We start from the raw sequence: 27,958 nt of genomic DNA on the forward strand, positions 1-27,958 counted from the left end.
ATGCTGAGCGAGATCAAAGAGGAGCAGGAGAGGGCTGGGGGATGCACTTCCGATTTGCTGGCGGCACACGCGTTCCTGTCTTGGTCCTCGTCCTCAATGGAAACATCTGTTCCCCGGCCCAAGGATTCCAGCGATAAATGGAGGGTGAGGTCTAGAGATTTGGCCCTCAATCAGTGCGCTTCCTGTCGGGACGACATGTGTGTGTGCGCAGAGTCCTTTGTCCTGGTGTTTACAAAAAGGATGCGCGTGCTGCTGGGGAGGGCAGATGCCAAGGCAGAGGCAAAGGACATGGAAAGCAGATTGAAATGATCGAATTTGCACATGGATCGGACCGAGATCGAATCACTCTGCTTGCCCAGGAACAGGCCTTTGGCCCGAGTCAAAGGATTTCCCCGCAAGAAGGCGAGGGATGAATGCCAAATCTATAGCTCATTAATGGAGGACAGGGAAGGGAGCAGGGAGTGGGGGCAGCTGCCTGGGTGTTCCAGCAATTAAACCGTTCCACGTCAAAGTTGCACTTAATCAGGAACGTCGCAGGATCAGCCAGGACATGCCTTGTCACATCCATTAGCAGGCGAATACAAAGGCAGCTTCTAAAGCGACGAGGGGTTACAGGAGGGTCAAAGAGGTTTGGGACTTTCACTTGGAGAAATTTGTACTTTCTTTTTGTAAACTTATAGATTCCCTTAAGCTTTAGTTTACCTAAGGAAGAACTTAACTTAGATCCTTAACTTTAACTTTACAGATAGTTTTTTAAGAAATATATCTCTGATTAAGACTTTTTCCTCAGTGCATCCTCATCAGCAGCTTAATCCCCATTGAGGGACTTGTATCCGAAAGTGGAGTTGCAAGAGAGGGGCACGGAGTAGAAGAGCACTTCGTGTACTCCAGAACTCGTTATCGCGTCGCTTATATCGCTTATTAACCCCGCAGCTGGAAGCGTCAACACTCGCTTTCACTCCGCCTGCCTCCTCCTCCATCGTAATCCCCGACATAATGCGGAATCTACCTCCACGCACTTGCACTTGCCGGATATGCTCGAGATGATGTTCCTATCAGATTCCAGCTGCATCCCCGGCAGCCTCTCCACAGTGTTTCTTCCGGTGATTGTGCCCTTCCTTCTCGCTGCCGTTTGGCTTTGTCTCCGTTTTCGGCTGGGGATTCGGTTTCATCTGGTACCCCTCCTCCTCTCGACCGGGCGGAATCTCGAGGAGTTGGCACGAGCGATGCCAGGTCCTGCATTACACTTCGACTGAGATGTGGAGATGCTGAATGCATCCCCCACTTGGTTGGCGTCTCGTGTTCCCTGGCTTAAGTGCAGTTGAGGTTGTTAATGGCTCGCCTTCGCCGCTTATCCTCCTCCAAGTCGGGGTTAATCGAAGGTTTTGTCATGGGGAGGTTCTTTCAGGGGTTCGACTGGTGTCCAGATAGGTTTGCTAGTTGGAAAACTCGGATGAAAGGGGCTTGTTGGATCCTTTTCACTTAGCTCTTACTACGGGGTAGGTGGTCTATTCTTAGCCCAGTTTGACAAAGGGTTAAGTTAAGGGTTAATGCTATAGAAAATGCATTTCCTTTGTGTTTAATTAGTCAATCTCTTATCATTCACCATTCATTCCATTCATTTGTTTACTTTTTTACTCAGTTTTGTTTAACTTTTGTTTTGAATTCTCGTGCCATTTGAGTGATTGAGAAAAGGCGGTGAAAAGCGCTGGAGGTGTTGGTGCTTTTTTCGCTGTCGAGAGTGCATTAATCGGGAATTTGCAAAAACGATAAAGAAGCCCCACGCGATGCGACGGAATCTGGTGGAAAGTGTCCCCGGGGTGGCGATTTTCGTACCTCCAGCCATTGGAAGCCCCTCTCAGAATGGAAATGACAAAACAAAAAAAAGAAGGGGGAAAACCCCACCCCACCCCTTGGGCATGCGAGTGAAAAGTAATCCAATTGAATTAAAATGGAACTGAGGGCGATTTGGCAGGTGTTTAGTCTTCTCGGTATTGATTCTGATTCTACATTTAAATTTCTGTTTTCCACAGCCCCCAAAACCTCCTCCACCTTCTCTCCTCCTTCTCGGCGACGCCTTTTGTTTTGCCTTGGATTCGATTCGATTCAATTTGGTTTGATTTGATTTCGTTTCGTTTTCGTTTTCCACTTTTTACACCGCTCTCTCTCTCTCTCTCTCCTGCCTTTCCGCTCCTCTGCTGCTGGCAGAACATCCGCATTAAAAAGTTTCGTCTATTTGAGCGGAAATCAAAAAGTTTTATTGAGTAAGGGACAGCGGCCTTGGTGGAGGGAGGCTGTACTTATGCAGCTGAAACTTGGGAATCGAATAGAAATATATATCGTAATAGAAGTGAAACTGTCGATGCATTTTATTGCCACGTCCTGCGGACAAACATGCATCCCGAAGAACGTTGAGAGCCAAATCAGAGCGGACACGTGAAGGAGACGCGAATTTCCGATTTCACACTGCATCGCGCTCTCTGTGTCTTTAAGTCAACCCCGATTTCCCCCAAAATGTTTATTTACTCGAACAATTTGCATTTCAATTCATTCAAATTTTCATTCGCCAGCGGAGCGGGCGAGAGCGGGTTGCGTATACGCCTCGTTGGACGCAAGTAAAACTGATTAATTGCCTTGCAATTAATAATGAGGAACGGTAAATGGCAGGTAATAAATTGCCCCAGCTCCCTGCAGAGCTCATCTACAAAGTAGAGGCGGGTCAACGGGGTTCTAGGGGCGAAAAGCGGAAAAGCGCTGGGAAAAATATGCCAAAGCCGGGCAAGGTGATTTAGAGGAAAATCCCCTGCATCATCATTCGCAGCTGCTCGAATCCGGAATTTGTTTATGCACCGCCCGAAGAGATATTTAAGGGAAATCATTTGCTATTGCACTGGGTGAGAGCTTGCCAGCTTGCCACTTGGCAACCAGAACTGGGTTAGAGGTCATCCGGCCAACGATCTGGCCAGTGCTCTCTTATAGGAGATTGTTTACTTTGGAACTTCTCCATTCTATTCCATTGAGACGATAGAGTTTCCTGATAGTTTCCTTTAGGATTTATTCCGCTTCGCCACCTTAATTACTTTGATATGTTTTAAGTACATTTGGAGTACTTTCCACGCCCCACTTTCCATTCAATTTCCAAGTTATGTCAACTAATGGTTAGGCATCCTTATCAGCCACTCAGCCTCCCTTGCAATAGATCATCTTTAAGTTCCTTTCTTGGGATACCACTAAGATACCTAGTCAATTAGAAGATGATTTATGAAGTCCGCTTCTTGGAAAACCGCAGAAGGAAGATCTATTGCCACCTTTTTGGCTCCTCCACACTCAGTGACTGATGATTGCCTAAAAGGTTCCCCTCCCCTCCTCCTCCTCCTCCTGCAGCTTCCCCCTCCCTCACCAACTTAATAAACATATTTCCCCACACACATTTCCCATATTTTCCGTCCGGCTGCGCCTGCGCACTCTAATTTTTATTGCACCCTAAGGTCGTGGACTCCTTGCTTTTACTACCCGCCTTTCACCCCGCTTTTCCTCAGTTTTCCTCAGTTTCCCTCAGTTTCCCCTTGGCTGCCCCAAGTACACTTTTTATGAATTGTCTGCCGCCTGTTGTTGTCGGTTGTTTGTTTTCTTTTGGCTCTTTTGGAACGCGCTATTAGCATAAGTTCCTTGTTATTACTTTTCTATTTTCGGAGCCAGCTCCCTCGAGTGCCGTTCGATTGCGACTTCTCCGAGTATCTCTCCGTCCTTCTCAGGGTTGAGAATCTCGAATCTCAGTCGACAAGTGTTTCTGTCTCTGGAATCATCTGGGCGGCTATTACGCTGAGTGGGCTCGGAAAATGAACTCTAAACTCCGAACTGGGGCTGCCTCCTTTGAAGTTTTCCCTTTCTGCTTGGAAAACTGCAGCTGGAGTTCAGAAGGGCTGAGCTGAGGTTTCCCTAGGCAGGTGCAATGCAAAAGCAAATGGAAAACTTTCCGAGAGATATATGAACATGTTCTAGGAGCTGCCAAAATCAGCTTGGCTTTAGCCTTGATTAAGGTAAAGTTGGGAGTTTATAATTGTGAATGCATCTCAATTTTCATTCTACCTTTAAGATAGAAGGAAAGTCGGAACCTTGAGGTTCTTTGCCATAAGAAACTTTTGCCCGCAATTATAAAACTATTTGGAAGGGAAAAACAAACAAAACAAGAAGCCCCTTGAGAGTTTTCCCACCAATTAATCAGCCTGAATGTCGCCTTTTCCCCAGCCCAAGGTGTGGTTTACCTTTTGGATTCTCTCGGTTGCGCCTCATTAGCCACGACGTGTTAACCATTAGGACAATAGCTGACTTGGCTCAGATCTACCCTTTCTTTGCACAGGATCTACCCCTAACCCTTCATTTCGGAGGCTTATTAATGATGTGGTTGCGGCTTGATGACTCTGTGTTCCTCTGCAACTCCGCTGAACGGACAGCGGGCAAGGCGAGTAGCAGGTAGCAGAGGCATCTCAACTCCCTTCTCCCAATCACAGATGAGCCAGAGAGAGAGAGAGAGTGAGAGTGAGAAGGGAAGACAGAACCCAGAACTGAGAGCTAAGAACCCATAAACGGGTTTCGTAACCTGACCCATAAAGCCTTGGTCATCTGCAGACGCCGCCTCTCTCTCTGACCCGAAGACTGGATGGACCAACTGGCAATCGCCATTGCTCCGATCGGAGAGGCCACGCCCACAGCTATTGCCGTTTTGGTCAGTTGGTGCAACACTTGCTAGTGCCACATATTTTGATTTAATTAAAAACTATGCAGAATGAAAGGAAACCAGAAAATTAAAGAGGGAAGGGCCTGGCAGAGGGAAAACTACAGGAGGCACTCTTGCAACTTTGTGTTTTCCAAATAAGAAGGAAGTCAAAATTGGGCAGAGAAAGTTATGCGACTAAAGGATATCCTGTAATATTAGTAAATTAATAATAACAACCTTAAAGAGGAAAACTAATATAGTTAAACTTACTTAGTAAGAAGTTAAGACTTTAATCATTGCTAAGGATTGTGAGAATCTTTCTCGTTCTTGGAAGTAGAAAAGATACTCACAGATACAGTCCTAACACACCTATTACCCCTACTAAGTTGTTAATATATCAAAACCTTGTAATTGTTTTAAGCGGCTTTCTGGTCTTCTAATCCTTATTATCGGACACCTTTTGGCCATCTCATCTAACCCCTCCCGAAGGAGAAGCTCCAGAGGGTAGCAGAACCCCATGAAAAAGGATAAAGTTAATCTGCCGAAATTGCAGAGTGGGTGGAACACCAGACAGCCGGGGATCCAGAGATGTCAGACATTGTGGTTGCGGCCAAGAGTGGGCGATGGATATGGATATATGTATATATATCGGGCAGGGAGGGTGCCAAATATTTAATTCAAATGTAAATTTTGCATATGCCAGGGCTGTCAAATGGTCGGCTGCACTTGGATCTGCTGCAGCAACAAACCTCCTACTAGGACCTCCTCATCTGGCCAATTTCCCGAGATGTTTTTGCCCAGTCAATAGCCGGTTGACGTCACAGATTCTCAGATTCCAGCCATGGCACGATTTCTACCCACAGTGACATTCTCCTAATCCCCGAAACACTCTGCTTTCCCCATTTCTCATTTTCCCTTCTCTTAAATCCTGCACGCAAATAAAAATGTTTGTATTTGCCACTGAAATGTGAACATAAATGGGATGTTTAAGGAAATAATAACTGCAAGGTTTTTTAGTTAGTTACTAAGTTAGATAGGTAAACGTTTTCTTTCCTTAACCTACATATAGAGAATCCTATTTCCATATTCTACAGATTTAAGGTAATATATAAAGTACTTCAATTTTTCTATCTGCCCCGTTAGAAGTCAAGGAATCGGAGAGCAAGTGGCGGCGACACCTTGACTTCCCTTTGCTCTCCATTCTCCATTCTTCGTTCTAGTTTTCATTTTCATTTAGTTTTTGGCGGTCGTTGGGGCTTCTCCTGGCGGGCTTAAATTCCCATTTGGCCAGGACCAGAAAGCAAAGGATCCAAGTATTTTCATACAATTAGGCAGAAGGGAGGGGCTGCGGACTGGGGGTAATTCCAACGCAAATATGAACTCCACATTTGACTGCCAGAAACTTGGACAAAACTTTCGGCCAAGCCACTCACGAGGAGGAGGGTTCTGGGATTGGGTTCTGGGTTTAGTTATTTTGTTTCATTTCGGGTAAATTGCATTTTATTTTGGCCTGCAATGTGGGGCGGGGCGAAGGGGGCTGCTAAAACGTTTCTTGCCTGCAGTTTGAATCTTATGCAAATATTTTTCGGCTAAGCTTTTCAGAATGGCATTGGCCGGGGAAAGGAGGCCATTGTGTGTGCAGAGCAGAGGGGGAGGGGAGGGGGTTTTAAATTGAGCCTTGTGGGCCTTGTCGTTACCCATGTGAGTGTGTGTGTGGGAGCGAGAAGGAGCGGGCCCATTGGAGCTACCAACTGGCAAAGGATCCCCCAACGTTTTATGGCTGAAATATAAACTCTAATGGATTTCATTTGAATGGTTTACATTGAATTAATGGACAAGGCACAGTTGCTGCTCTGCCGAAGTTCCCCCCAAAAAAGGAAAGCGGGACAGAAAGAGTTCGAGATGTAGATGGAGCTCTGGTAACTGAAGTTTGAATTTGAGCAGGTGATGGATAGGAGCCCAAGAAAACATAGTGGAAATTCAAACTTCTGGCCTGGAAAAATGTGCAGAATTCGTAATTGTTTTTTGTTTTCGAATGCGTGTTTGCGAAGGAAACCGAAATGTTTACTTAGGCACACAAATTAATTGATTCAATAAACCATTAGGTAGTACTTTTCCACTTTTCTTTTTCTGTGTTTTGTTTTCGCAAATGCTTGAATGGGGGAGTAACTCATTGATGGATTTTGCTAGAAGCGTAGTAAATTAGCATATCAAATGAAAGTAAACTAATTTCATATTCTATTACTGATATCTGCTATTAACTTGTTAATAAATTTGAACTTCTTTTATATTTCATCATCAAAAAACATTTCTTGCACAAACTGCAGAGGTTATTTCACCACCGATCATGAATGATCGTGTTTCGCTCCCCCACTCATTCATCTTTTCTTGCACTTCCCCCTCCCTTCCACTGATACTTCCACTTCCCCCTGCCACTTCCACAGTTTGTAGTATAAAAACCAAAAAAAAGAAACACAACACTTGTCTGCGAATCTCTTCTACCCAACATGTTCTATCTGCCCTTCTCTTATACGCAACACGTTCGAACAGCTGTTGCAACAGTTGAGAGACAAACATGTTCGAGCGTATAAGAGCGCGTATCTTCGAGATACATTCTCTCTTCTTGGCAAGGTGTTGTTTCTAGTTGTGTGTTGTTTTGTTTGCCTTGGTTTGGTTGGCTTTGCTTTTCCTTCGCCTTTATGGCAACAACTTTGTTGTGCCTCTGCCTCTGCCCACTGTGCGGATGCACTGGGCTGCGTATCTGAAAGATACTCGGATATATAGCCAGCTACACGATTCCTAAGACACTCAGATACGTCTTGCATTGGCATTGTTGTTGTTGTTGATGTTGTTTGGTTTTTCTGCTGTTTGTTATTATGCGGCAGGCGTTGCATTCCTACCCCTGCCCCATCCAGTTCTTGGCTTGTGCCCTCTTCCTTTCGGATTTCTCAATAAAACTACTTTCCGTTTTCCGTTTGCCTCGGAGAGTTCCCCCACTTTGGTATTTGTATGCGCAGAGTGTTCTTTAAGGGGTTTCGGGAGGGGTACTACTTACTAGTTTGTCCGCTGTCTGGAAATGCTACACAGAATGAATCGCACATTGACATTGGCGATACTTGCAGATGCGGCAGAATGTGGCCACTCTCCTTCTTTACTCCCTCTTAGTTCATTAAAAGTCATATTTCTATTAATAATTCGAAAACTAAAAATGGAATTAAGTGCAAAAATAGAGCACTTAAGCTACAGGCAAAATATTGAATATTTCTTGAGCTTATCGATGAAAAGTTTATTAAGAAATTGTGTTTTTGTTTACATATATTTATAGAAATATGGATAATCCTATTCATACAAAGTGGTCGAGATTTATTTTGGTCTTTCTCATGACGTTTTTCGAAAGAAATTGTTTATTCAGTTTATTAAGCAGCGATACCTTTCTCAAGATATGTACTGTTATTGTTTAAACAAAATGTAGAACTATAATGTGCTATTTAAATAGCGATTTAATATTTTAAATTAAAATACTAGGAACTAACTATATAAATGAGACACGTTTACTGTTGTAATCCCTTTTATAAGCTACTACTGTACCTCGACTCCTGTCCTTCTTTTCATATTTTTTAGCTAGCGTGTTGCAACTACACATATCCCCCTCCTTGTCTCTCCCCACATTGCTCTCTCTTTTATTCTGTCTGGGACGGAAGCAGACACAAGGTGGGCACGGGCATTACGGGGGTTCGAGGGGCGGTGCACGTCATAATAATTATTTTATGTTATAAGAAGCAGAGTCCACAGCGGAATAAGAAGCAGTGCGAAAAAAATGAGAAATGAAAGAGGAGCGAAATTTGAGCAGCGGCATGTGGCAGAGGCAGGTGAGGCCCGAAAAACTAGTTGACTCAAATCCTTGATTTCCTCGCTCTCTTCCTGTCAAAGGATATCCTCGTAGCTAGCCATCTCTTTCTTTGGCACGAGTAGGAAACAAAATAAACAGCAAACACAAGGAGAAGCTGAAGAAGAAGAAGTAACTAACAGCTCCTCCAACTGTTGTTGCTAACAGAGGCGTGCAAAGGATGTTTTAAGGGGGTCTTTAAAAAACATTTGTGTTTAAAAGACCTTTCGATAATTTATCCTATTACTTAAATATATTTAGTTTTCAGGGAAGACGTAACCCCCAATTCTCACTCCGCTACTTCCATGCCTGTTACTGTTCTTTTTGTTTTTGCTTCTCCTGTCGAACATCTGTTTTGATTCGCCCTGTCCCTTTCCCTCTTCCTTAATAATCACATTTTATTGGATTTTATTTTGCGTGCGTTAAATCGCCTAATCGTCTTTGTTTTTTTTTGTGTGTTTTCAGCTTATCTGTATTTTGCATAAATCGCTTTTTGCCTTTGCTCTTCGTTTTCGTTTTCGTTTCGGTTTGAATTTGTTTGATTTTTGTTTTAGCCTCTTTTGTTATTTCTGTGATTTTTATTTTTGCTTTGCGCAATATTTTCACCTTGTTTTTGTATGTAGTATTTTTGGCTTTTATGATTTTCCTTTGTTTTCGTTTCATTTTCTTTATTTTTTTGCGGCTCCGAGGGACGGCAATTAAACACGTTGGAAAAAATTAAAACAAATGGGCGAGAGTGGAAATGAGTGACGAAAAAATACACAAAACACGAAACAACAACTTAAAAAATTGTCTTTTTGGCCAATGCAATTTTTATGGCCAAATGTTTTTCGAGTGTTTTCTTTTTTTTACGACTGGCCAAATGGGATTGGATCGAAAGTGTTTTCTTTGGTGGCGTTGGGAAAACATTTGTGGCAGAAGAAATTAATTATGAGCTCTTTTTTAACCCTTCAGCTTGCACTTAACACCTTTTTTGTATCTCTGCCGTGCTTAGTAGCATTGCTAATCTCTCACAATTTAAGAAGTCTATCTATATATAACACTCTAAATAGAAGAAACAATTAGGAAGTATTTGAACTGCTTTATTGATTAGCTGACAGGACCCCCATATCAACATCCATCAACAGGATAACCAAGGGAATCCCTTGTTTCGCTAGGATCTTGGAAACCCTAAAAGGATCTACATAGACCTTCATTCAACTGTCACTTAACTCAGCACTCGAAAGCATTTTGAATCCAATCTGCGCGAATCGAAGGAGGATTCGCAAAGGCAGCAAGTGAGATAGGGGCAGTAAGAGAGAGAGATACAGCCAGTGCGGTACAAAGGGTCGGCGCCCTCATCAACAGCTGTCAGCGGCAGCAGACTTTGGGCCACATTTGATGAAGATGTTTCTGCAATTGTTAATGTATCTGGCTCTCTCGATGTTTGCTGTTTGCTATTTGAGCAGGCAGAAGCCAAAGGCCGCAAGATATCAGCATTGTGTTCGATATGTTAACAAGTCGCGCTACAAAAGAGATGAGCAGCCCCAAGAGATGCCAGAGATAGCCCACATATATAAGTATCTCGTATCTTGTATCTGGTATCTCGCATCTGATGGATGCACCTTTTGACACCCAATAAACAAGCGAAAACAGCAGCTGAGATTGAAGATTTGGTTTAGTTTGATATGGGCTTAGAGGGTCTATAAAGAGAAAAGGGAAAGTCAGTGGAAAATAGAAACGAAATAACTGACAATCATATTAGAAATTAAGTAGAAAATACGTAGATACTTCCACATCTAAAAGTGAAACTTAACTTATTCCTTCCCCATTTTGGCAATCCCTTAATTGAGTTAATTAACTAAAAAGGGAAAATAGCTTGTTTTACAAATGGGGAGATGGCTTTTAAGATGTGGTTTTGGGTTGTGCTAACTTAATGAGTGACTTGTTAATTATCCTGCATCTGCAACTGTCGTCGTCTGTCTCTGTCGCACCTGCAGCTGCCGGTAAAAGCCAGCTGGCTCCTTGCTACTTCCCTCTGCCCCTCTCGCTACCCATACGAGACTCCTTGAAGGTTTACCGTTTACCGGATGGTGGCTACCGAAAGCAAAAAGCCACGACAAAGGAAAACTTGGCAACGCGTTCGAACTTCGAACATGTTTGCTGCACCTGGCTTTTATTGTCGAAAGGGGTGGCAACTAGAGGGGGTTCAGGGGGGCGACTTACCTTGGCCAGAAAGAGCCGGCTTTTCGAAAGGGGTGCAAAATAAAAAAAAAAACAGCCAACAACTAACACTGCGGAATATGTAACCCCTCCGGCTGAGAGCCTCTACCCCTTTTTGCTTTTGGCCAGGCCCGGCACTTGGCGAATCTATAAAAGTATCGGGCCGCATAAAAAACGAGCTCAGTTGTGAACGGTACTTTGTAACGGCAACCGGCGGCAGCACGCGCGACTAACGGTTAACTGGGAAATAGAGGAAAACCCCTAGGGAAAAACTAGAAAAGAAAGCCCCGAGCATTCGTACTGCCAACAATTTACTGCTCGGATCTACTGCCGCCGTAACTTGTCGCTCAGCTTTTGGGAAAAGGGAAGCTCAAGAAGCTGCATCCCACTATCCAGTTGACATAATCCAGCCCCCACCCCCTGGATGGCCTGAAAAGAGTCAACACATTTCTTCACCCCCTTCGGTAAGTCATCTCTCCTTGTATCCCTCCCTCTCTCTCTTAGTGCCCACAACTTCTGTATCTCAACCTCCGAGACCCCTCCGAGAAACCCCCCGAAAAAATAAATCCATCGGCTTAAGAACTTGGCCAAACTCAACTGAACCAAACTGAGCTGAACGTATTTGAGTAGGGAAAGCACTGAAAGAAATGGGATAGACTTGTATCTATATCGGAAAATTCAATCACCAAACCGAATACCTAATAGCGAATAATAATGTTATAAAGCTCTTGCTATCTATTTAATGTAAAATTATAGAAAATTTCATTAGTTTTCCTCACTATCTTTTCCAACTCCAATCTCAGTGCATGTAAATCTGCATCTGTCAGTGCGGCAGCAGCTTCAGCATCAGTATCTGTGTCTGCTTTGTATCTTTTGGGTTGTAAAAACATCTGTGCTTGTCGTTCGGCATCCGTATTTGTTGCTGCCGCTAGGAGTGGGCCAACTGCATTGCCAACTGCACCCACCCACTAGTCAAACATTGCGTATACGCAACGTAGAGTGAAAACGTTTGTGAGCTAAACGCGGGCTTAACTAAAAACCGTTTGCACCAGAGCTGTCAGCAAATGGCAACCACTTTCCGTGCGGAGGTCTCCCCGGGTTATCCGCTTTTTGCGTGGGCTGCCCTGCTCCATTTTTTCGATATCTATTGTGGGATCTCGGACAAGTGCTACTTCTGGCCAACTTCTTGGCCAGCTACTGGTTGGCTGTTCGATTTCTATTGTCTCATTTCGAGAAGCGGTGAGTGCGTGTAGGCAGGAGTGGCCAACGATCGATGGAGGGTCTGTGGAGTACTAGCAAGTTCCATGTGGGCGTTCCTCGAGCTCCCAGTTTGGACATCCATCTTGCCACCAACTAAGTTCGTCTGTCTCCAGGGCAAGAGGCTTCCACATTTGGCTCACTTTTGTTTGCACTTTGATTTATTTACGCAGCCCGAAAAGTATCTCATTCAATCGCATCGATGCGAATTTTATTCACTTTCCCAATTGTGGTTTTTCTTTTTGTTTTCCTTGGAAACTTTTCACCCAAGAAGACTCAAAATCAAAATCAAAATCAGATTCAGGTTCATAAATCATAGAGTCAATGACAGGGGAGAGGGGCTGCCTTGGGCTTTTGTCTCTGGCTGAGTTTTTTGTTTATTGTCGAGCGCAAGAAAAATACGAAAAATACGAAAAAATTAATGCGTTGGCTATTTTTAAAAAATCGTACGCAATGCATTTTAATTTTTCTTGTCTTTTGTTCGTTTTTTGTGTGTAATATTTAGTTTTTAAATGTGTCAAGTTTGCTTTTTTTAGAGATCAGAGCGAGAGGCAGAACCTTAACTTAAAACAAAAAGCGGGGAAAGAAGACCCAAAGACCTGATTTCTGAATGGCTTAGTTTGTTTGCCCAATTTTCGGTTTACTTTTCTTTTGCGTGGGCGTGGAGAAGTGGAAAAGTTATGGGAGATATGGGAAAAAGTTTTCTAAGTCAAATTGGATCAAAGGAATAGCAAAAGTTAAGTCACGAATTAAAATTACTATCCAGCTCGTAAAACTTTAATTACTATTTATTTCCTTCTCCGCCGCCGCCACTTCCTCTGAACTTAATTTGGCCAAAACTTCTGGCTCTTATGCCATTAAATTCAGCAACTGATTTGTGTTCTCCCCCCCCCTTAGCCAAGGCAATTTCAGCGCAAAAGTCAACAGTTTATAGTATTTAATCATTCTTAAGCTGTCTTCAACACCCCCACCACCCCTTTGGACCACCTTTGACCTTCATTAGTGTCAGACCCTCTCGCATTCGCATTAATCTAAGCAGACATTTCAAGTTGAGCTTCAAAGACAATGGCTCTAACAGTTTTGTAGTTTGTCTTCTCTGTCGGACAAGGTGCCACGCACACTCCAGATACTGTGTGTGTACGAGTAGATACAGATTGTATCTTTCAGATACTCGCAGAAACGCATACAAATCAGAGCCAATAAATTAGTGCAGTTTACGCCTGAGAAAAAACATTGGGCAATTGGCTTTAAGGCGAAACACCAAAAGAATAATTTAGGTTTGGCCAAAAATCTTTTTACTCCTTTCAAGATAAAGCCAATTTTTAGCATTAACTTTCCGGTTAAATGCTTTAATTTTTTAAAGCAAATAACTTGCTGCATTTTATGCTTAAGAATTGGAATAAATTCCACAGAAACTGCCGGATTATGCAACCATTTGAAGTCGCAACACCACCACCAGAAGTTTCGCCCCCTCGGCCACGCCCCCAGTTCAGCTGAGGCGCCCCAAAGTCTCAGGGCGACACAAACAAAGAATTCAAGTGGCGTGTGTTGCACAAAACCGAAGCGAAACGAAAAGTCCGAAAAAACCAACACACTCGGCTGAAGGAAAAACCTTCGCGGCGGAAAAACAAAAAATAAGCAGAGCAGCGATGTGAAAAGTTGAATGCCTAACAAGTTGAAACACGCTGAATGCTGAAAATGCGAAAAAAATAAAAATACAAAAAAAGAAGAAAAATAAAGAAAAACAAAAGCTCAAAGATGGAGCACCACCATAATAACAACAAGAACAATGACTTGGAAAATGTGGAAATGTCTTGGGAACCTTGCAAAATGGATGAAGCTGACGTCGCCGCGGCCTTTGTTGCTGCAGTTTGTTGAATTAGATAAAAGTTTAGGAAATGTTTATGCCGAAACTAAAGCGCAGATGAATAGCGAAGGAAACTCTTTTTATCAAATACCCTTGACGGGGTAGGGTTAGATTTAGTTGGTTTTTCATGGTTTAGAAATGCGTTTTCTTCTAACTTAACTTATTGGGGTGGAAAACTAAGCAGACTTATAGACTTAATACGTAGTTGTTCAATGGGAAAACTATCTTTTTGGCCATTCAAATTAACATTATGTTTCTGTATAATATTTAAAAACAAATTTTTAATTTTTAGTCAGATTTCCAGGGTACTCCACTCTTAGTGCTGAGCCTTTTCCTTGCGATTTTCACATTCTTTTTCTAGCTCAGGTGAGGGAGTGATGTATAGGAAGCAGGGTAAGGTGCGGAATAAGGTAACCTGGCAAATGGCAGGCGGAAATGCACCGAAAATAAATGTGGGTAAAATGCCAAGGAAAAGTGCAAAGTTGTCTGGGATTTCAGTTGCCATTGCAACTGCAGTTGGGAGAATGTTGTCTACACGTAAATATTTCACACAGAACCCAAAGAGGTTCCTCTTCAGGTGCAAGTGTAGGGGAGTAGCCGGAAAAATGCCTAACCAGCGCAATGTGCGAATGCAAATGCAAATGCAAATGCGACTGCAACTGCGACTGCGACTGCGGAATATGAATCACAAGAATCTGCGGCAGCGAAAGCAAAATAAAGCTCAGCCACCAAGGGAACTCCGCACACTCATCGCTTATCGTCGATTTTTCCCCTCCCCATCTTCACCTGTCTTCCCACCTGCCACGCCTTCCCTTTTCATTCATCAATGCTGTTCGACGGAGGTGAAAATTTCGTGCGCGCGTCTAAAACAAAAGAAAAAGGGCAGAAAGTACGGAAAGTACAAAAAGAAAGAAGAGCAGCCGAAGATAAGACAACAGAGATTCGCGAACTGGCGATAAACAAAAGCAAAGCCAACAATTGCGAAGACTGCAATGCAAACCACAAACAAACATGTTAAGAATGCATCCCACAGATACAGATACGCGTACAGTGGCTGCAGCGAAATTAGGAATTGAATTTGCAAGAGAAAAACAATAGAAACTCAGATACTTTTAGTCGTACATTGTTATGGAATAGTATTTGGTAGTTGGTCGTAATCAGTTGTTGGTAAGAACAAACATTAAACTTAGAAGACCCTCTCTCTTAACGAGTAACCACTGTAGGCCTACATCTTACGTGTGAAACGAAACTAAACCGTCTCAACACCAAATTCTGTTTAGACTGCAGTCTAAGAAAAAGAATAAAAACCCAAAAATCTGGCGAAAAGTGAAACGGAACCCCGCCAGGGTCGAATGCCATTAGAGAGCCCAGCCAATCCGAAATCCGTTGAGGTGAGTTCAGGTGAGTCAGGCCCACGCAATGCGAACACCTGAAATCCGCAACGATAAGGAAATACTAGAAGGGGCCGAGGGGGGCCGAAAACTAGTTTCTCACGGAGCGTGGGCCAAGTCTTTGACGTCAGCAATTGGAGTTGGTTGACAACTATCAAAGCCGAGCTATTGACACAATTTGTAAAAACGCTTTTGAGCTCGGCAAGGTGTTATGACGGCTAAGGGGTATTTCCTATTTGCACTGCGACTCTCATGTGGCAAGTATGCGCCAGCGGAGATTGTTTGCGTGTTTGATCAAATGAATCTGAGCTGGTTAAAGTTTCAGGCATAGTAAACTCAATGAACTCAAATTGAATGTGTTAAATGGGTTTTAGTTTCAGCAGACAGACAGACAGTCCATCAAAACATATTAAGTTCTTATGTTATTTTTGATAAATTGTGAAAATGTTTCAAATTGCAGGAAAAGCCTTTCTTTTTTCTTAGTTAGTAGCCAGTAAATATGGCCAATTCGAAACCATTTGAGCCAGCACAACGCACTGTCGTCATGAAGTATTTATGATAGAATTAAGCAGAAATCACGGACAAATCGTTTACAAAGAGCTATCACAGCTATTTGGGTTATTATTTTGCATTGACAAAATGAGAAAAACCTGAAAAAAGACCCACCAAAAAAAAAGGCAACCAACAAAGCTGAAAAACCAAAATCATAAAAAAAATTACAGAAATTCCCGACAAACAGCACAACAAGAAAAAATGCATAGAAAACTCATATATGTGAAATGAAATATTCTGGCAATTAAACAGCAGAATTTTCTGGTCGCCGCCTGTTTGTTTTTTAAGCGTTTTTCTTTTTGTTTTTGCTTAATTTTAATGTTTTCAACCGCAACACGAATTATGCAGATTTACAAACGCCGGCAAAAAGGTGAAAAGTATTTATAATTAAAACAGTACTCGGCTGGCGAGGGCATGAGTGGACCGCCGACCACCCATAGATAGAGTTGCTCCCGATGATCGGATGCACTTGCATATAGTAGTGCTCATGTATCTGGCGGATACCCAGCCAATCTGCATCTGCAAATGACCACAAAGTGAGAGCGTTGCACAGTTAACTCAATTAACTTATAAAATGTAAACTATGCGCAGCAACAGCTCCAGTCCGTGCGGCTCCAACTCCCAGACGAGCCCCAACAACAAGCTCAGTGAGCTAAACGGCAACGGTGATTAACTTTTGTCCATCTGCCGCGGCGATGGCCGCGTGACTCACGAGCCCAGATAGTTGGGAAACTTAAACGGGAAATGCCAAACATATCTTAGCTGAATTTGAGTTTTGAATTTCCCCCTGTGAAATGTTTCTCTGAATTTTAGATTATAAATATTTCTGGCAAAGAGCCAGCTGATAAGATTAGGCATCAAACTTAATCTGCACATCTTAGCTTAGATGAGTCATTGGCTGCACCATTTCATAACCAACCCACCTGCCCATCTCTAGCGCTTTTCACAGTTTCCAGCTTCGGCCCATGGCTTTCCATATGTAGATGCGTGCGAAGAGATACTCCGATGTATCTACAAGCTACAAGTTACGCTTTGCAGACTCGCGTACTCACCTGAGCGCGAATAATTACCACGCCAAGAAAGGGGTGGGGCAGAGGGAGGAGGGCCACCGGTAGGCGCCGCTTTCGTCCAAAGAAGAGGCGGCAAAGGGGCGGAACGGGCCCAGAGAGTGCGGCAACAATGTTGCCCAGTTGCACGGTGAATGTTGAGGAAGCGAATGTAGATCGTATTTGGATCGGTGGATATATGTATATGAGCATGTACCCAGAGGCGCGGGCGAAGGGGAGGGACGTGGCAGGTGGGTCATCGGTGGGTCGAGGGCAGCGCCAGCGGTGCTAATGTGGTTATGAACGCCAGTTGGCAGGTCAGCAGCGAGCAGTGAGCAGCGAGCAGCAGAGTCTTGGTCGTCGCTAATCGAAATGTGATAATCGGGGCGGGGCAGAGCCCAGTTCATTGAGCTCCAGAAGGGTGGTGAAGGGGAGAATCCGGGTGCGAACCACATTGGCACCGACTTTGCCCAGTTATTGAACCCATTAATGACGCCGCTTTTGCTCTATGCCCGCGATTTTCTCGGCCTGTGTGGAAAGTCGCACGAAAAATGGATCGCACATTAGCCACTCCGCATAGGTGGCTTGGGAAAACTTGACCATCGGTGAAATCGCGATGCTAATGCAAGTATTTATTGGAAAAGCCCTAGAGAAGAGGTAGTTTGGCCTCTTGGACTCCCCCAACTGGTTCCTTCCTTCCTTCCTAGCTTCCTTCCTGGGCAATCTGCGGTTCGGCTCTCTTATTTGTCTTTGGCTCCCAGAGAAAAATGCGAGAACAAAAGGCTTGTCAAGCCATTTCCATTTTCATTTCCATTACCGTGCGAATTCTGGCCCGCTTTTCTTTCGCTGTTTTCTTATTAGCATTTTTCACTGCTCACCCACTCTGCGGATTGGGTGGCATAATTGCCTTTTGATGTTGCTGCTCGCCTTTGGCCATGGTCATGCTGGCCTGTTCCTCCGCTTGCCCCCCTTCTGCCCCTCCTCGGACTCCTTTCTGACCATTTAAAGCCACATTAATTGTTATGATTTACAATGAGAAAAATCATAAATTAATTATTCATGGGGCAGCAAACAAGCGGACGAGCTTGGAAAAAATTCCTGCCCTGGGTCAACGTTCCATTGGCAGGGCAATTTCCGCAGAGTTTCCTTCCTGGACTCGGCGGCGATGTGGCAATCGGAATCGGAGGCAGATCAGCATCCAATTAGCTAACGGAACTACGTGCAAATCGTTGCATCTCGCGGCGAACGAACCGTTCGAGAGCGGCCTCAGATACTTTTGTATCTGGCGGTAAAAGCGGGTTAATTGATGGCTTTTGCATTAAATTGCTTCACTCGACACAATCAGCTGGAAAGCAGACTGGAGAGAAAGATACATATGTAGAAGGAGGGAGGGGCTTTCGGCGGAGAAAGGGGCAGCAATTGACCCGCTCGCCGCTATTTGTATCTTTGTATCTTTAGCATGGAAGTTAATTATCACAGTGTCTCGCTGAGTTCGTGCTGCAATTTCCATAGATATTTATTAGATCGGACTCGGGCGAAATTCTCAGTCCATAAATCAAGCTCAGCCAGTGATCTCAGAATGCCATCTGCTGGCCATACGCAAAAGTATCTCTAAGTTTGGAGGTTTTTTTGGGTTATCGGCATTGGAATAAAATAGTTTTCTGTACTTTAATTTGATATATAATACACACTCATAGATCTTAAGCTTGTTTCATATCGTTCTTGCCGCCCTTTATGTGGGTGTTTAATTGGATTCTCCTTCGTCTATACTTTGTCTCGCTGGGCCACGCACTCTAATCGGCTGCGTGCCTTATTTATTGATATGTCATCGTCTGCCCAGCAACCACATCCACTTCCACATTAATCCCCCGCCATTTAGAGTCTCCTTGACAATCTCCACTGTGGCCTCATGGCAAAGTGTTTGTCATTTCCTGGCATTCCGCAAATACTTGACGTCTTTGGATTTCGGCCGTAGTTTTCATTTTCATTTTCATTTTCGTTTTGGTCGCCTTATTACGAAATTGGCCTCCCCTTTTGGGTCTGCCTGATATACACATATATATACATATATCTGGGAATGTTCGATTTCCAAACGGAATGAAACTTTAGCCACCCCGATTCGATCTGCTCTGGCTGTTTGCGTGATTCATTTTTTCACATTTTTTCGGCTGTTTCGTTTTGATTATATGTACGAGCATTATGCTTGTCTGGCCGTCTTTTATATTTCGTTTTATTATTATTCTTGTATTTTCCTATATTTCCGTGTGAACTTCCGTTTTGACCCCCTCCCTCTGACCCTCGACTGGACTTTACTCCCTTCTGAAAAAGGCAAAAGTTTGGAACGTGTTTGAAATATTGATAGCGAAATGAGCAGGGACCAAAAGAACAACCCACACAGAGACAAGCCAATGCAGAGAGAAAAATAGTTGTATAAAAGTTAAACCTTTACATTTAGTATGACCAGAAGTTTCAGTAATAACTTCCACTCGGCAAGCATTTCCTTCTTTTTACTAAATCTATAGTTAGATCTGTTTTTTAACCTAAACTATCGAATAATGGGAAATAAAGTAACATCTCAGACAGTGACCCTTTTTTTTCTGTGCACTCTCACCCACTTGGACCTTGCACCATCGGTGGTTGCAGGCAACACCTACTGCAGTCCCAAAGTTGTCCAGAGTTCCCCTCGGTCCCCGATTCTGTCTGTCGTCGGTCTGCTTGTGGTTGCTGTTCGCCGTCGTCTGCCTCGATGGTGGTGCGGTAGTGGTGCCGCTGCTGTTGTTGGCTGGTGGCAGTGGTTGTGGGGCGTGTGACCTCTCCCACCTTCCCCCTTCGGTGGCCCCTTTTACGGTTGCATTAGACAATAACTGGTAATAATCGTTGAACCGTAAAATAAACATGGATACCCGGTGCACTTGTTTAGGCAGCAACAACAAAAGCAGTGGTCAGGTGGTTCGGTCGGTGGTGTCTTTGTCGCTGCAGGTGATTAAGTCTGTCCACCGTCCGCTGTCCGCTGGCCATCCTCCACTGCTCGTTGTCGTCTGCCGGACGTTAACTGATTTGTGCATTGACGCGAAGTCGTAGAAATATACGAAAAGACATAAATACTTAAGCAGGGAGACGGACTGAGCCAAGAAATGCAAAGGGGTAAAGCAAAAGGGAGGGAAACTTGCGGTTTTCCACAGATTCCACTGGCAGAATTACAAGAATATGCCATTGTTTTGCATTCCCTTTCAATCCGATCCGATCCAAACCATAGGTAATTTACATTCGTCATCGTGTTTGGATTTTCTGCTCACCGGTCCGTGATTCAGTGGCTATATTTAAACGTCGATCAAACTGATTCTCCAAAAACAAAAGCAAACGCACAAGTAGCGAGCGAAAAACGATCTTGCTTGGCGCTCGTCTTAAGTTGGCGTTTGGAGCGCCACGTCGTCATATCCCATATTGTCTAGTGGTTAGGATATCCGGCTCTCACCCGGAAGGCCCGGGTTCAATTCCCGGTATGGGAAATATGGTTCAGTTTTTTTTCTTTTTGCGATTTATGCAAAATATATTTTAACATTTTAAAATATCAAAAAAGTTTCTTTAAATCAGGTTATTTAAATGTAAAAGTAAAAGGGCGTTGAGTTTAAAGTTCTTCATACTCATTTGTTACTTATAAAAACAGGAAATTATTTTAATATTTTTATCTATAAATAGGTAATACCAAAATTCTTGATCATCTTTTTCATGAATGGTTCCAACTCCCATATTGTCTAGTGGTTAGGATATCCGGCTCTCACCCGGAAGGCCCGGGTTCAATTCCCGGTATGGGAAATATGGTTCGAGATTATTTTTTTGGTTTTTTTCATTTGCTATATATTTTGAAAAACAGGTTTTTGTTAATATCAAAAAAGTAAAATTTTGAAGACTATGGTTTCTTATCTATTAATAGGTAATACAATAATTCTTAGTCATCTTTATGAAAATCATATCCAAGTCCCATATTGTCTAGTGGTTAGGATATCCGGCTCTCACCCGGAAGGCCCGGGTTCAATTCCCGGTATGGGAAATATGGCAGATCTTATTTTTTTTAATGTCTGTTTGCTACATTTTAAATTTATTTGCAGCTTCTCAGTTTTATTTCCATACTTTCCAATCTAACCATGGCTCTGTTTGACGTTTAGACCACCAACGATTTGGGAAGCTTGGAAATTCGGTTCTGTTGGCCGTTCTAAATCTCCGAAATCTCAACTCGACATCAAGAGCAGCTTCTGCCCCATTCTTCTGTTGAAATTGTGCAAACAACAATACAGAAACGGAGCAAGCTCTTGTGGCTTAAGTTTTATGTTGAGCGTTTTATGGCCCAGAGGCGGTCCAACGGGGGAAAGGGGGCCGAGTAAGGGCAAGTGTTTCACACAGTAAACACAAGTTAATGAAATTAAAACGTAAGCAGCAGGCACACAAAAACGCAATAAACACAAAAGAAATTACAATTAAATTGAAAGCAAAGAGAAAGACCATCTATTGGAGTGCGAGGAAGCGAGAAGGGTATTGGATGGAGTGGGACAGGGCCAGCCTGCTTCCCACATTCGCCTCTCCTCACTCCTTAGCCACTGCAGCTTGACATGCAACCCGAATGGAAATGAACTTTGAAGCCTGCGTGGGCCGCTGTTTCTTGGTTTTCTCAGTTTCTCAGCTTGAGAATTTCAAGTCGCCGGCTATCGCGATGCTCCACTTGCACCCTCCGCGTAGCCCCCTCTCACTTTTCCCCAGCCCCGCCCCCTTCGCATTTCTTCTGTGATGGCGTGCGCGACTTTTAATCGCATTCGCTTCAATTGTCGGAATTTTATTGTGAAACCAACTAAGACTTTGGGCGTCAAAGCCTCCTTGCCGCCCCTTTCCACTAACTTAGATACACTCCCTCCGCCCCCCTCTCACTTGGCTTTCCATGTACATCTTTCATAACGCTTCATTATCGTCTCATACAAAAATGCGAAAAGAAACCTTTGAAAACATTATAAAAAAGTGAAAACCTTTCTCATAGTTTGGCTACAGTGAAAGCTCTCAAGGGTGACCTTTGAAGCACTTTTTTATCCACTGTACGAGGGGTTGATATGTGAAATTTATCAAAGGTTAAAGTTGGTTTGTAACAGTTTAAGACTTAATTCTTTTATAAGAATTCAGATTATAGGCTCACTGCTTGACTTATTAGGCCCATACTCAAGTCAAGTTTTTCATTAACTGCTGGCCCCGATCCTTTTTTTAGCTTACTATAAGTCCTGGGGCAAAGTATTGATCATAAAATAATCCTACAAAAATAGATAAAATATTGCCGAGTAGTGTGGATATCCATTTCTTCTGTGTAAGCTCGCATAACTTTTTCTTTGATCCCACCATCGTCCGACGGACGAGCGAGCCACCCACCTGGTAAACATTTTTCAATTATAGTTTTATAATAATTTTCTCGTCATTGTTGGTAGTTCATGTTCATCGTGTTGTTGTTGTTGTTGTTGCTGCTGCTACGGCTAGCAGTTCATTTGTTGTTGCGTTTTGTTAACGTAACTTTCTTCGTTATTCTTTCACTTTTTCGACCCGCCCACTGGCTGTACGTCGAGGGAGCTGCCAACCCGTTTTCCATAACTTTTGCTCTCGACCCAAAGGCATTTAAGCCGCGTTGTAATTATGTATTTTCCCGTACATTTCTCCATCACTATTTCTTTTGGCCATTGCACCCTGCGGCTTCAGTAATTAAATTTGTTTTTGTCTCTCGCCCTTTCGCTCGCCAACTGCCAACTGCCAACTGCCAACTTGCAACTGCAAAACTAAACATTTTATTTACCCAGGAAGAAAATCTCCACCCAAGAATTATGAAATAGTTTCGAATGTGTTGCGAGCCAATTTGGCCAGCCCATTGAACCGCATAAATCAATATGAGAAAATACCTAAAAAACGGTTGGGGCTACGCTCACATATTTGATAACTTAAGGAAAGTACTTGGGGGGGCAAACACAAATAGTCAGCATTATGTAAATGAAATGTTTGCCCAATGCAAACACAGAATGCGGTCGACTAAAGAAATCTAGAGCAGCAGCTCAAGGAGCAGGAGCACTGGAAGAACATTGAGTGAATAAACCAATTACCACCCACTTTTGGGCAAACAAAAGCTGAAAGTTTTAAAGGTAAAGAAATGCTATTTCTCTTACCTAAAACTATACATAATGGCTCTTATATACTGCATATTAAGCTGGTAATAAACTTGTAAAACAACCAACCCATTAATACTTTATTTTCTGTGTACCGTGGGGCAGGAGTGGAGGGAGGTTGGCTTGCATAATCAACTTCAACGGCGGGTTGAACTTCGATTTTTGCCTTTGCCAAATGAGCCAAGCAGCAAGGCAAACACAGGGCCCCAGAAGAGGGTAAAAAAAGGGAGTACTGGTCGAGGATGGGGATCCAAAGCACCGGCACAGAGGAAGTTCGATGTTTGTTTCAAGGATATTGTGCGTTTCAGTGTCCTGCACACGAACAAGTTGCGTGCCAAGGACAACCAACAACCGACAACCGAGAACGGCTGAAAAAGCGGCAGACCAAGTTGAACGAGCGGCCGAAGCTACGAGGAATCGATGTTTAAGGACATTAAGGATACACCTGTCGATATTTTTACAGTTTTTGGCATGCGCCTGCCCGCCTGCCTGCCTGCCCCTTTGGTCCCCATTTTCGGATCCATTAACCGGTTTGCCAGTTGTTGTTGCCAGGATCATTAAGGGGAAGACCAAGAGCAACACTTCCGTCTGGGAAACAAGTTTTTGGGAAACAGAAAGAGAAACAGAAACCGAAACAGAAACATATACATAACAGGAGAGGGCAGGACAACAGGACAGGACCTTCCACTATCCCGGTTGTTTTTTGGCCAAAGGTAATCACCATTAAAACTCATTACCAAGAGCAACTGCAGCGCACCACAACAGAACAGGACACGCCAGAAAGGAACAGGACACGCCATGGGACCACAGCACTGGAGGCCGTCTGGAGGCCAAAATAAACCAAAAACATAAACTAGCCAAAACCAAAACATGCACATAAAGTAGTTAACCCTCCGGCAGAAGCTCACAGTTTCTTTCAGATTAGTCAGAGGACGAGTTATTGCTGTCTACTAGGGACAAGGAACCCATAAAATGGCATTAATCCTTGAAAGTCCTTTAGGGAGTTAGCATTTGTAACTTAAATGAACTCAGAGAACCTATCTGGTTAATGTTTTATAACTAGATCAATGTGGATTAAACAGTTTGTTCTACTTATGAAGATTTTTCTGGCTTACAAGACAAAGTGAGTAGTTTTTCCGTGGAAAGTCATACAGTATCTATGATAGATGGCCAAGTCTATTGGTTTCCACCATGCATTACTTTTTTATGCAACATTTAATTCGTGGATTTATGATCATAGCTTTATATCCTCGGAAAGCCCCTTGGCCCCCTTTCGGCCATCTTTTGACTGCTTCCTCCGGGCTAGAATTCGGAATTCCGTCTTAATCTCAAGTTTGAGCACTTTCGGGGTTGCATTTTGGCCTTCTTTTCTTTGGTGCTGCCGCAGCGGAAATAAATTTCTTGCGAGTGCAGAAAAAGAAATAAATTCTTGACTCTTTTATGGCCGTCTAGGGCCATTAAAAGGGGGAGCAAGGAGGACGGCCCGGGGGATATAGACCTGAATGATGGCGCCTCTGGCGATGTCGAATGTCGTCGTCTGCCAAATCGAGACGCGTCGGGGAGAAATTGCGCTGCAGTTGTCGTCAAAGCCGGAGACAGTCGCAGAAAGAGACAACCTTGAGCTAATTTGGCCATAGTCAGCACCGCGTAATCCCCTTCTACACTGCGAGAAAGTGTGGCTAGTAGAGGTGTGATTTATCTTTTGACCTTAAGGTTTTCAATTTATAAATTTTGATATTCTCTTTTGATATCTGTAAGGTACATTAACTTATCTTTCAAAAATTCGCCATTTCTCTAAGTGCAGTTTTTCCCTTTTCCTTCCAGAAGGCCGCCGCCGGGGCCAGACAGCATTCCGCTCATCTCACCATGACAGAAGCCGCCTCAGCTGCTCCTGCTAAGTGGGGCACCGTCACAAGGCAGACGCCCCAAAAATAGACCGCTCAGCCGAGAGTGCGAGCAGGAGGTGGAGGAGGAGGAGGAGGAGGAGGAGATGCCGCCCAGTACCGTTCTGCAAATGCCGCCAGCTCCGTCCGGCTCCTCGTCGAAATCCGGACTGGTGCTGGGCGTCTGCTGTGACCAGCTGATGGCGGTGCAGCCAGTGCAGCGGGCATCCTTAGCAGCAGCCTCAGCATCCAAGTGTGTCTCCCCGGACTGGGGGAATCACAAGGCGAAGCATCTTGAGGGGGCTGCCACGACTTCCAAGTGGACTTCGCCCTTTTTCATTATCGTGGCCTCGCTCTTGGAGGTGAGTAGCCCCACGTTGGGCAACAAATGTGACCGCTTTTTAATGCGATTACCCTCTCGAGGGTTGATTGAGGGCCATAAAAGCCACATTTGGGGGTGGCCGCCCCCAAGTGGGTGGGTTGAAGTTGCCATGACATCGCATATAAAAGCACAACATTCTGGCCACATTCTGGCTCGGTTTAATTGTTGGCTTACACAAATTGCACTGCAACCCTTAGGATGGCCAACATATTGAATCGGGCTCAGATCTAACCCCTGGCCTTTGTGTCTGATGGCTGTCTCGGCCATTACTTATGATAGGATAAGTCGGCAATCTTTGGAATTTACTTTTTTATTACTTTTCCAAGGATGAGGGTAAGCCACGAAGGGAGTTTAGGAGTTTCTTAATGCTTTACCCGAAGTTTTTGAATTACTTTCAGCCTTGAAAATCCCATAAAAGCTTAACTTTTAATTCTTTAACTTCATTTATGATTTAATTTAAAGATTAAAGATGCAAATCAACCTGTAGGTAGGTTTTTGTAATGCAACTTCAGTCCACTTTTCATTACTGTAACCCCACATCCCAGAATTGAGAGCCAGAATGGCCAGCAGTCACGTCTGAAGCGCGTTTTGTATTTCAAATTAAACGAGATGGCCAACGAAGAGGGTTGTTTGTTTGGCCATAACAAAGATGCTGTATCATATTTCAGCCCCAACCAGCGACCTCTCAGAAGAAAGACCCCAACAACTCCTTCCATTCCTCCCACACATCGGAGATCTGGGCGAGCAATTGACTTTTGAGGCAAACAAATTGCCGACAGGGCCACACACACTCTCCGAATACAACTTAGCTGCTTGCCCCAGCCCCATGCATTTGTAAATGGAAGTTGGCTTCCGGTTAAAGGATATACGAGAAGCAAAGAGCGGGCAGAGGGGGCAGAGGGGGGCTTTCCTAGCAGAAGGGATACAGAGTGCGTGCGAAAAATCCAACACGTCTACGATTTGTTTTCCGCGTCTGGCTTTTTGCACTCACCACACAGACTGGACGCCGCCAGGCCACAGGAATCGAGGAGGAATAATGGGGTATATATATGTATGTATATAGGGAAACAGGGAGGAAAGGAAGCCCTTGGGCTAGGGGGGGAATTGATGGCGACGTCTCGTCGCTGTCTGCTGGCAGTCTGCGCCTTTGGGGGTTGCTTAGGCCACCCCTTCCCTGGAAAAGCTGTCTGGGCTGGGCTGTGGGTTTGATGATTTTATTGCTTCCCTCTCTCTCTTTTTCCCTGAAGTGGGGATGGGGTTCCCCGAAAGCCATGCTCTTGGAGTGGTTCCGAACTAGTTCGGGATAAAAGAGATTTATGAAATAGGTTGTTAAAACTTAATTTGCAGGGTGATAAAGGGCTAAGTTTATCTTTTTGATAGGGAAATTCATAAAAACTTCTCCTTAAACCCACAGATACTTGTCTTTCTTTGTGTGGGTAATGATCCCCTGGAGGATTCTGTGCTGGTGTATCGTCCTGACCAGCGCCTGCAGCTCTGGAGATTCCTCAGCTATGCCCTGCTCCACGCCAGCTGGCTTCACCTGGGCTACAATGTGCTCACCCAGCTGCTTTTTGGAGTGCCTCTGGAGTTGGTTCATGGATCTGTGAGGACGGGAGTGATTTACACGGCCGGAGTTCTGGCGGGATCCTTGGGAACTTCGGTGGTGGACTCGGAGGTCTATCTGGTGGGTGCCAGTGGCGGAGTCTACGCCTTGCTGGCCGCTCAACTGGCGAGTCTTCTGCTCAACTTTGGTCAGATGCGACATGGAGTTCTCCAGCTAATGGCTGTGGTTGTCTTTGGTGAGTCACCTTTTGGGATTTCCTAACAAGATTTCTTTGATTTTAATTCGATTTTAGTCTTCTGCGATCTGGGTTATGCCCTTTACTCCCGAGAACTGGCCATGCAGCAGACACGACCATCCGTCTCCTATATCGCCCACATGACCGGAGCCCTGGCTGGGATCAGCGTTGGTCTGCTGCTCCTCCGTCAGTTGGATGGGGGACTGCGTCCACGCCCTCTTCGTTGGCTGGCTTTGGGTGTATGGTGCGTATTCAGCGCCTTCGGAATCGCCTTCAACCTGATCAACACGGTCACGGCCCAACTGCTGGCCGAGGAGGAGGGTCAGGTGATCAGGCAGCACTTGATGAAGGACCTCGGAATGGGATGATCCGAGGCAGGAGCCAAAGACTGCACCCCGCTCACATGTCTCCTCTTATGCCTTAGTCTAGTCACTAGTCGGTAAGACCTTCCCCAGGACAGCGTGCTCAAATGACATATCTATCGGATACCCATACCCTGTAATCCCGGCGGGATCGCTCAAAATACTCTTAGCTCGTAGGACCCAACTTTTATCTTATGCCAATGCCAAAGGAGCGGAGAACGGAGAGGGCCTTTCAAGAACTGAGCCTGGCTCACCTCAAAGACTTAGGATCGGGTTTGGGCTGCTATCTGATCGACGGACTCCTCCATTGAGTCGCCTACTTAGTTTTAATGCCAAACCGGAGCTTAAAGACCTAACATATATCCAAATATACTAACTTAATAAATTACTAAACCAAAGAGTGCCTATGATTGTGTTTTATATGGGGTT

General features: G+C 44.2%; 1 protein-coding gene and 3 non-coding genes across 4 annotated transcripts; all 4 read left to right on the forward strand.

The window, feature by feature from the left end:
• LOC108102766 (protein rhomboid) lies at positions 1-27,929 on the forward strand. Its single transcript, XM_017207924.2, has 4 exons — positions 1-144; positions 24,977-25,348; positions 26,783-27,167; positions 27,225-27,929. The coding sequence occupies exons 1-4, from the start codon at positions 1-3 to the stop codon at positions 27,533-27,535; spliced, it is 1,212 nt and encodes a 403-aa protein (XP_017063413.1). The 3' UTR covers positions 27,536-27,929.
• Trnae-cuc lies at positions 20,356-20,427 on the forward strand. The gene has a single exon. It is a non-coding gene; the product is annotated as a tRNA-Glu (tRNA).
• Positions 20,663-20,734, forward strand: Trnae-cuc. The gene has a single exon. It is a non-coding gene; the product is annotated as a tRNA-Glu (tRNA).
• Trnae-cuc lies at positions 20,898-20,969 on the forward strand. Its single transcript has one exon. It is a non-coding gene; the product is annotated as a tRNA-Glu (tRNA).
• Positions 27,930-27,958: the final 29 nt, after the last annotated feature.

Source organism: Drosophila eugracilis, unplaced genomic scaffold (assembly GCF_018153835.1).
Source record: "Drosophila eugracilis isolate 14026-0451.02 unplaced genomic scaffold, ASM1815383v1 contig_2088, whole genome shotgun sequence".
NCBI lineage: Eukaryota > Metazoa > Arthropoda > Insecta > Diptera > Drosophilidae > Drosophila > Drosophila eugracilis.

Excerpts from the sequence above, each read along its gene's own strand:
- LOC108102766 (XM_017207924.2), top strand. The coding sequence starts at position 1 with ATGCTGAGCGAGATCAAAGAGGAGCAGGAGAGGGCTGGGGGATGCACT. Across the intron at positions 145-24,976 it reads ATTCCAGCGATAAATGGAGG|AAGCCGCCTCAGCTGCTCCT; the intron begins GTGAGGTCTAGA and ends TCACCATGACAG. Across the intron at positions 25,349-26,782 it reads TCGTGGCCTCGCTCTTGGAG|ATACTTGTCTTTCTTTGTGT; the intron begins GTGAGTAGCCCC and ends TTAAACCCACAG.